This window comes from Sinocyclocheilus rhinocerous, unplaced genomic scaffold (genome assembly GCF_001515625.1).
Source record: "Sinocyclocheilus rhinocerous isolate Xijiao unplaced genomic scaffold, SAMN03320098_v1.1 scaffold2308, whole genome shotgun sequence".
In the NCBI taxonomy this organism is placed as follows: Eukaryota; Metazoa; Chordata; class Actinopteri; order Cypriniformes; family Cyprinidae; genus Sinocyclocheilus; species Sinocyclocheilus rhinocerous.
In genome coordinates, this window is record NW_015642813.1 from 45,867 (window position 1) to 56,788 (window position 10,922).

Sequence of the window (10,922 nt, forward strand, 5' to 3'; positions counted from 1 at the left end):
ACGCACTCTCTCTCTCACACACACTCACACTCTCTCACACACACACTCACACTCTCTCACACACACACACTCACACACACACACACTCACTCACACACACACACACACACTCTCTCTCTCTCTCTCTCACACACATACAGATTTAATTAATTAATTTCATAAATTGCGGTGACTGCTCTAAAATATGAGACACCAGTGTTTCAGGAGTTTAGGACACAGAATAGGACACTTGCTTATTCAATAGCTGTTTTATTTCTTATTTGGGTTTATGTATATGCTTTCTTTTTTAAGATTAACTGTGTTTCCCCAAGGCATTTTTAGATGCCAGTGTTTCCTGTCATAACTATGCAAGATTTGATTTAAAAAAACAGTATCATAGCTATTAAACTATATCTTGTTTTGGTTTTAAATCTGTATTTAACCTCAGAATGATCTCAAAGTAAGTCTGATTTTGTGACTGTGCTTTAAAATTAAATTATTATAATCTTAATTCAAGCGATGAAAGATTTCGAAAGTGACAGTAATCAGTATTGAGCACTACTGTAAGGTTAACCTAGAGTGTCTGTGTCTGTGTGTGTGTGTGTGTGTGTGTGTCTGTGTGTGTGTGTGAGAGTGTGTGAGTGAGTGAGTGTGTCTGTGAGTGAGTGTGTGAGTGTGTGAGTGAGTGAGTGAGTGTGTCTGTGAGTGAGTGAGTGTGTGAGTGAGTGAGTGAGTGAGTGTATGTCTGTGTGTGGTTTGAGGACACAAATGTGTATAATGACATGACACACTTCCTGTGTCCCCATAAAACAAAAGGCTTAGAAAACATACAAAACGGTGTTTTATGAAATTCAAAAATTGCCAGTAGTTTCCTGTAAGGGGTAGGTTTAGGTGTAGGGTTGGTGTAGGGCAATAGAAATACAGTTTGTACAGTATAAAAACCATTATGCCTATGGAGAGTCCCCGTAAACCACAAATGCAAGTGTGTGTGTGTGGTTTGATTGACAGGCCGCCGAGCTGCTGCAGTGTCTCTGCGTGTGGATCCTGGCATCTGTCGGTGATGATGTCACTCAGGAAGCCACCGCCCACATCCAGGAGAGCCCCGCCCATCACGTGTGGAACCTCCACGATCTCTCCGTCTTGTGGAAGACGCTGCTGTGCAGGAGCAAGATCAGGCCTCTGATTCGTGGATTCCAGCTGTTTCAGAGGGTAAGAGGCTCTCTGATCTGAAATCTACTGAAATGCAGAGCAGAACTCGGATCAGTTTAAAGACGTAACTTGAGTTTCTTTGGCATACACAACAATTTTAGCGTGCATGATATTTTTCCATCATCCACACACTTTATTGGCGACAATATATTATTATATTTTATTATGTAAAATATATTCTACATTATATATTTTAGATTTTATTTAATAAAAAAATATTATTATATTATTTTTTGCAGGTGTCCATGTTACTTTCACAAAATATATTGTTCAGTGTTGTTTTAGCATTATTTATATAATATTATAGTATTTTAGGGCTGGACAATAATTCAATATCAATATGTATCGCGATATAATTTTTTTCAATAACGGTGATATGATTTTTAAACACATTTCCGATATTTCCATATACATTACCAGTTTCCCATACATTGATTTATTTGTGCCGTTTGACTTCGTTGAATAAACATGAGCACTGCACGTTTCAAAATCAAAAAATGTCGCGGGTGTTTTATATAAATGTATCTGTGAAGGGAACCGACTGTCTTCAGAAAAGTTTCGATGGCATTTTCATTTGATCTGATAAAGAAGCGTTCATGAGCGGAGCTGCTTTGATTACAGCCGTTACTGGAGAAACCGCTAGTTTTATCACTCTAAAAGCGCCTCCTGCTAGCAGAGCATGAGTTTTCATTTTAAATAAGCCCGTCTCCAGCAACATTTCCAGTTTTTGTTGTTCAATTTTTTTGTTTTCTGCAGCGACTCGGAGCACTTTTCATACCCTTTTTTCTGGCTGAAGCACATTTGTTTCAATCTATAAGAATAATCAGCCGACACTACCAGTCTAAAGTTTTTTAACAGTAAGATTTTTAATGTGTTTTTTTTGTGTGTTTTTTTTTAAAGAATTCTCTTCTGCTCACCAAGGCTGCATTTATTTGATCCAAAGTACAGCAAAAACAGTAAAATGTTGAAATATTTTTACTATTTAAAATTGCTTTCTATTTGAATAGATTTTAAAATGTAATTTATTCCTGTGATCATACATAGGTAAATTTTCAGCATCATTACTCCAGTCTTCAGTGTCACATGATCCTTCAGAAATCATTCTAATATGCTGATTTGCTGATTATCAATATTTAAAACAGTTGAGTACATTTTTTTTTCAGGATTCTTTGATGAATAGAAAGATCCAAAGATCAGCATTTATCTGAAATAAAAAGCTTTTGTAACATTATACACTATTCCATTCAGTATAATTTTTATTATTTTTTTGGGAAAGAAATTATAGAAATTAATACTTTTATTTAGCAAGGATGCTTAAAATTGATCAAAAGTGATGATAAAGGCATTTATAATGTTACAAAAGATTTCTATTTCAGATAAATAGTGTTCATATCGATATCGGAATTATATCGTATCGACCGAAATTAAGAAATATATCGTGATATCAATTTTGGCCATATCGTCCAGCCCTATAGTATTTATTAATTTATTTTTAATTACAGTTTTTATTTTTATTTAGTTTACATTTTAGTGATTTTATGTGCTTTGTGTACGTTTTGTAATATATTCTATTTAGCTTTATTTTAGTTTTATAATTTTTTTTTTTAGTATTAGAAGTTTTAGTACATCAACTTAAACAATTTTATTTCAGTTCAATTTTTAAGGTAATTGACTTTTCTTTTTTTCTCCTTTTTTTTCTTTTTTTGCATGTGTCCATGTTACTTTTTTACATAAATATGTATTTCAGTGTTATTTTAGTATTATATATAATATATAATTTATATATTTCGTTTTAGTAGTGTAATGTGTTTTTGTAATTTTTATTAATTTTTTTTTCTATTTGGCTTTAATTTATATTTATACATTTTATATTTATTTTATTTTTGACTTTAGTTGTAGGAAGTTTAATACTTCAGCGTACATTTTTTAAATTAAATTTTCATTTAAGTTTTTAAGATAACTGACTTTGCAGGTGTTTTTCATATGTATGTTGTTCAGTGTTATTTAAGTATTATTAATATTTATTGATATTTTGAACTTTTATTAAAAGTTCATTAAACATATTTTTCTAAATATTTCTATTTAACTTTTATTAATTTTAGTACTTCAGCAAACTATTTTATTGCAGTTTCATTTTCAATTTTCATGTAAGTTTAATGATTTCTAATATTCATATATATATATTTCAGCTTTTTTCAATGAATGAAAATGATTTTAATAATTTTAGTTTAACAATAATAACACTGATGTTGTTTCATGTTTATTGTGGTGTAATGTCTTTCCTCATAGACTGAAAACAGTTTTGCTGCTGAATATTTTTGTGGAAACTGTGATACATTTTATTTTTCTGGATTCTTTGATGAACATAAAGTTCAAAAGAACAGCATTTATTTGAAATAGAAATATTTTGTAACATTATAAATGTCTTTACTGTCACTTTTGATAAATTGTATGCATCCTTGCTGAATAAAAGTATTAATTTCTTTAAAAAAACGGAAGTGTGTAAAATATTATTTCATGCATGTCTCTGTATTTCTTGCAGGAGTCTCCGCTGATTTACATGCTGGCAGCAGTGTGGTGTTGAGTTCAGACGTGCTGCCGGTCCAGTGGGTCGAGTCTCAGGCTTCGGCTCTGCTGCTGACGCTCCTCAAGCAGAGCAGGACTCAGTACGAGCTGCGCCGGCTGCTTCAGCTGCTGGTGGACATGGAGCGACTGCTCAAATCCAACGGTCAGACTCCGATTCGGCATCGATTTTTGCTCTAAACCACGTTTACAAGAGTCCACATTTAGCACTGGGGAAAAAAAGTTTGGAATAATTAGGATTTTTAAATGTTTTTGAAACAAGTCTCTTCTGTTCACCAAGGCTGTGTTTATTTGAGTAAAAATTACTCAAATAATTTTTACTGTATTTATTACAGTAAAAATAGTGAAATATTATTACAATTTAAAATGACTTTTTTTTTGGTGAATATATGTTAAAATATAATTTATTTCTGTGATCAAAGCTGTATTTTCAGCATCATTACTCCGGTCTTCAGTGTCACATGATCCTTCAGAAATCATTCTAATATGCTGATTTGATGCTCAAGAAACATTTCTGATTATTATCAATAAAAACTTCTAACCGACCCCAAACTGTTGAACAATAGTTTATGTAGTAGTATGAAAATATAAAAGTTTTTTTTATAATGGGAAAGTGCTATATTCTATGAATTAGGGTTATTGTCGTTAAGTAGAACTAAAAGTAAAACCATAAAAAATGAACATTAACTGAAATAAAACATAAAAAAATTTTGCCAAGGCAACTTTCTAATTTTTATTCAGTTTAAGCTGAGGTACTAAAACAATTAAAATAAAATAAATAAATGAATAAAAATAAATAAAACATATACAAACTTTATAGTAGGGGTGTAACGGTACACAAACATGACGGTTCGGTACGTACCTCGGTTTTGACGTCATGGTTCGGTATGATTTCGGTACAGCAGGGAGAATTTTTTTTTTATTATTAAATGGTGCTTCAATTGAAAAAGTTGCTCTTTCTTTAAATAAATTAAATTATAGCTAACATTTTCTTAGGAATAAAAATCTACCTCGGCTTCTGCTCTAAACTGAACTATAGTGAGCCCTTTTACATTACTATAAGATTACAATTAACAACAGAGCCTAAACGTAAATTTAATTACTATTTATTTTTTAATTATAATAGTCAACCCTCAACTTAAAGAAAAATTGTAGGCAAACATTGCACATAATGCAGTTTTTAAACAAACTTCTGAATTATACAATTTCTATTTGTTGTTGAAATATATTCATATCAAAACATAAAAAAGAAATTTTTGGTACGAATACATGTACCGTTAAACCCTACTATATAGACACATTTAAAGGAAAAATTTAATATAATGTCAAAAACATACAACAAAACTTTAAAAGGCAAACAAAAAATACAAAAATAAAATGAAAATGAAAACCAAAAATATAACAAATAAAATGAAAACAGAAAATGTCTAAAAATGAAAACAAAAAATATCAAAATTTACATAAAAACAGAAAATGTAAAAATAAAATGAAAACAGAAAATATAAAAAATTAAAATAAAAACATAAAATCTAAAAGTAAAAAAAAATTAAAACAATCTAATAAAAAGGACAAAAATATACGGTCCGTGTACTTTTGCGTCCATTCGTTTTTCGTTTTTTAACCATGACGGAAAAAAATGAAAAAAGAACGGTTATTGTTTTTTTTAAATGCTATGCTGAAAACCAAAACTGAAAGTAGAACCGTACACAAAATGCTGCCCGAAAAAGTTAAATATTGACTTCTTTTCAGATTTTTGTTAATGCACAGTGTTTTTGCACTTTTAATAAACATTTGAAAAATGCACGTTCAGTTGAGAACTAGAGCCGTCTTTGGAACAATGCAGAGACTTAATACAAATATGATTTTTAAAATAGACTGCATGAATCCTGGGAAATCTATCATCATGAAATTATATATTGGGATAATTTTGTAATTTTGTGTGCTATCTGGGTACGTTATCGGAGAGCATGGTCGCTCGATGCACGTACAGTAGGCTACACACTGTGTTCGAGCACTACACACGGTTTAATATACGGGGTACATATATATAGGCTAATATAGAAATATATAAAGTTATAATCTCCAGATACAGGCAATATAGAAAAATTTCGATTTTAACAAATTTTCTTTGGCCAAATTTAGCAATGCTTCTCCCTCACGTTCAGTTGAGAACTAGAGCCGTCTTTGGAACAATGCAGAGACTTAATACAAATATGATTTTTAAAATAGACTGCATGAATCCTGGGAAATCTATCATCATGAAATTATATATTGGGATAATTTTGTAATTTTGTGTGCTATCTGGGTACGTTATCGGAGAGCATGGTCGCTCGATGCACGTACAGTAGGCTACACACTGTGTTCGAGCACTACACACGGTTTAATATACGGGGTACATATATATAGGCTAATATAGAAATATATAAAGTTATAATCTCCAGATACAGGCAGGCCTGGTTTCTGAATCAAATCACGGAGGGTGCTCTAGCCTTATACATCAGTATTATTTGTGATTTAAATTTTGTGAATGGGAATTCCTCTTTTGCTGTGTTATAAGCCGGACTTTAGACGCTTTTACGTTCGCTTTCGAATTCGCGATCTTGTTGTCCCGTTTTACAAGAAAAGATAATTGTCTGTTTTGCTTATATCTATACACCTTTCACTTTTTAAGACTAAAACAAAAGATGGATTCATTGTTATTCTTAATTCAAAAGCACAACAACAATAAAACCGTAAGCTATAATGACAAACTAGCGTACATAACGTTTATTAACAAAAACGAATAAAATGAGGCATGGCTCCACATGCTGTATTTTATACAGACTATTAAGTTACAGAAGGTTTAGCAAACCTTCCAATAGGTCCAATAGCATCATGAAAAACAAAATGTATTAACATTCTGAATGGATTTAGCCAAGAGAGCGCGCACAGCTAATAATTATAAAGCTGTCATTCATTTCAGTTTATCGCGATCTCACAAATATCCGTTATCCAATGAGGCTCTGCTCTGCACAATGAATCTCTAATTTACATCATGTATAAAATGAGAGACTCTTGAGCGTGCAGCACTGAACAAAGCTGTGGCTTGGAGTTGATTCTAGCTTAAAAGCTTGGCCACTCAGGAAATCAACATTACATGTCAGTGATGGCTATTGATCAGTGCTACAAAACACATTGAAAATAGAAACCTCCAGGGTTCAAACACAAATACACACAGGAGCGTTTGGAAAATGTTTCGCCAGTTTCCTATTTCTAGCTTTAACCAAAGTCTCTTGCTTTCGTTTCGTTCCCTCCCGTAGAACTTGCCCAGGATACAGTTATTTGCAAAGAAATGCGTATTTCATTGGCTACATGTTTTTAGGCGTGAAAAATTATTAAGATCATAAAAATATAAGGTTTTCATAAAGCAGTTATGGTAGCCACGTCACGTCAGCTAGCGTTTGTATCGAGACGCTTAAAAAGGTAGAAATTAAATGTAGCATTTGTATACATTAAAAACAAGCTTTGTATCATTTTTACGATTTTTAATGAAATACGAATTTTGAATAATGAAAATGAGTTTGTGTCTGCTTATTCTATTCATCAGTGTTTGAAACATTAAAGGAGAAACCGCATTTCATTTCTGGGTTAAAAAACTAAAAACGAATGGACGCAAAAGTACACGGACCATATACAACAAAGTTACTGAAACCTAAGAAATAAACGGAAAACAGGAAATACAAAAATAAAATTAAAATGAAAAAAGAATATTTTTAAAATTCTATTTTAATAAAATTTCACAGTATTACTGTTTTTACTGTATAAATGCAAAATATAAAATTAAAATGAAAACAGAAAATGTAAAAAAAAAAAAAAAGGAAACCGAAAATATAACATTGCAAAATATAAAATGAAAATGAAAACAGAAAATGTAAAAAAAAAAAAATGAAAACAGAAAATATAACATTTAAAATGGAAAGAGAATGTATTTTAAAAATTATATTTTAATAAAATTTCACAGTATTACTGTTTTTACTGTATAAATGCAAAATATTAAATTAAAATGAAAACAGAAAATGTAAAAAAAAAAATGAAAACCAAAAATATAACATTAAAATGAAAAGAGAATGTATTAAAAAAATTTAATAATAATAAAATTTCACAGTATTACTGTTTTTACTGTATAAATGCTGTTGTTGCCGTTGAAACCGTCTATAAATGCATCCTCGGTGAGCAGAAGAGACTTGTTTCAAAAGCATTAAAGCACAGTGATTGTTCCAGGCTTTTGAGCGCTAGTGTGATGTGTGTGCAGGGCCTGACTTCAGGAAGCTGAGTCAGCTGAGTCAGGTGCTGTCGGACACTCCTGTGCCGCTGTCTGCGCATCTGCTGGACCAGTACTCCAGCGCCGGCCTGCAGGACGAGTGCAGGACCATCATGCAGCAGCTGCAGGACCTCGGCCTCTTCACGCAGGCCAGGACCGTCGCGCAGCTGGCCGAGCTGCCCATCGACTGCCTGATCATAAAGGAGGTGACGCTTTAGAGCAAATCTGGGATCAAATTGGATAATTAAATAATAATGAAGTAATTCATGATATGCACATTGTATCTACTCCTGATGAGGAATAGCAATAAATCTTGTCATAAAATACTTCCTTTAGCTCTTATGTGAGGTAGTATAGGATTGTGCAACCAAACTATTTTTCCCATAAATCTGTGCAGGAACGAATAAAATACACAAATAAAACATCAATCAGTTTGCATCTGCACTAAAAAAAAGCTTCCTGTGAAATATGAAATTGGCCAACGTGATAATTTTATTGTGACTAAAATCATTTAATGATCATGTCATAATTTACAGAATTATGTATCTAGGGCTGATATCACAATTATTAAATATATGTTTGATGCCCTGTGGCTTTCTGCCAAAATAAAAGCTCAATGGTTTCACGTTTGAAAATAATTGAGACATAAATAATTTAGATATAGTAATTTTACAGTTGCACTATAAAATTATTCTTCCTATTGTTTTTCTTAGATGTTTGATTTTTTTATAGTGAAATGTTACAATTATTTTTTTTCTATGCATAATTTATTTTTAAATTTAATTGCATTACTTTGATTTTATTTGTAATAATGAGAAGAATCATAATTTTTTATTATTTTCCTATTTTGTTTTTTTCACATTGAAGTATTGCAATAATAATGTTATTAAGTATTAAATTGTATTTCACCGTGAAATATTACAATAATAAAATTATGTTTAATAATAATAATTATGAATAATAATTTATTTTTTCTTAAATATTAGATTTTTGTTTTACAGCAAATTATTGCAATGGCAATATTACTTTGTTTTATTTTAATAAGAAGACGAATAGGAGTAAGACTTTTTTTTATTATTATTATTAAATTATTTTTGTTTTACAGTGAAATATTAAAATGGTAACATTTTGTTTGTTTTTTAGTAGTAGTAATATAATAACATTTTATTTATTTATTTATTTTGTCATCAAATTGATATATAATCACAGGTTTGTGGTGAAATTGTGAATCCCTAAATTTATGAAATGTGAAATTTATGAAATGTGACTCTGTGAAATCCAGGCTAAAGTCTCAAAATCTAATTATTGGGATAACAAGCATCAGTTTGATTTCAACTATTAATTTCACTATGATTTCAATCTTTGACATGGCCTTACTCAGTCAATATTAAAGATATAAAGGCTATTTTCATGTTGATTTTATGTAGAAAACAGTAAATCACAAAAAAATGACTTTAGCTGGGTTCTCACAGACAGAGTCACAAATGACCTCCAGAAATACAAGTTGGCCTTTAGGGAACACCATAAGCTGCTGCAGAAGTGCTAAGCGAGGAGCTTCTGTCCTCTTTTTCCCGGCAGCTGCTGCGAGATCTGTGCGCTCATCAGCAGAAGCGTCAGTGGGAGAGGCAGGAGACGCGGCTGGCCTTCTGGAGGAGATGCCACGAGCAGCTCAAGACGGATCGCGTCCAGCCCGAGGCGGCCTCTCAGTTCTTCCTGACTCAGGCTGAGGTCAGGCTTTCTGTTCTGTCTCCTTTCACCTCAAAACCTTGCTAAAGCATTATTAACAGTCACCAGTCAGGGCCATGTTTGTCATGATGCTTGCTTCACCTGTGATGTGAGGCTGTGCAACCACACTACATTTACCATAATTCTCTGTGACAATGCAACAATAGTCAAATACACAGATAAAATGTCAATCGTATGCATCATTTGCATTATTTTGTCCTGTGTTTGTGTGAAATATGAAATTATTCTGACTAAAATCATGTCATAATTTACATATTTATGTAGGGCTGCACAATAAATTGTGATATTGCAAAATGGCTATCAAAACAAAAACATGATCGTTTCACATTTGTCTCACGATCGTTTCAAACTATTAATCAGATTTTATTCAGTACTGAAATATGTTATTAAAAACTGTTTAATTTAATTAGAAATTGACTTTTTAAAAAGTGTTAACATTACGTTTATAGAGTGAACATTATTATTATTATTGTTTTCTTTTTAAATATATTAAATGTGTTATTATAATTTTTATTATCATCATCATTATTTTTTCATGTTTCTTAAATATTAGATCTTTTTCTTTCACGATGAAAAAAAAAATGGTTTGATATTTCTCTAGTAATAACTAAATATACTAAATATTAGATTATATACTAATTATTATAGCAATAATTGTAGTAAATTTAGTTATTTTATTATCATTATTATTTATATTAATACTATTATTATTATATTATTTTATTTATTTTACATTGAAATCTTACATTTGTAATAATTTTTTTTTTTTGGTAATAAAAATATTATTATTATTATTATTTTCTGAAGTGTTAGATGTTTATTTTACATTGAAATCTTACATTGGTAATTTTTTGTTAGATTTTTTGGTAATAGTTATTATTATTATTATTATTTTCTTAAGTGTTAGATGTTTATTTTTTACAGTGCAATCTTAGCAGTAGCAATTATTTTGTTTGATGCTTTGGTAATATTATTATTATTATTATTTGTTATGGTAATAATAATTATTTTAGTAACAATTAGTAATACTAATAATAATAATAACATTTTCTTAAGTTATTTTACAGTGAAATATTACTATGATAATTATTGTGTTTGATTTTTT

At 30.7% G+C, this 10,922-nt stretch overlaps 1 protein-coding gene across 1 annotated transcript in view; it reads left to right on the plus strand.

The window, feature by feature from the left end:
- spg11 (SPG11 vesicle trafficking associated, spatacsin) overlaps positions 1-10,922 on the plus strand; it is a gene marked incomplete at its 5' end in the record, with an annotated part of 61,897 nt that overhangs the window by 37,455 nt on the left and 13,520 nt on the right. Inside the window, 5 exon segments of the mRNA XM_016573675.1 lie at positions 988-1,188; positions 3,731-3,757; positions 3,760-3,916; positions 8,063-8,277; positions 9,650-9,799. Of these exon segments, the coding sequence (XP_016429161.1) occupies positions 988-1,188; positions 3,731-3,757; positions 3,760-3,916; positions 8,063-8,277; positions 9,650-9,799 (750 nt within the window).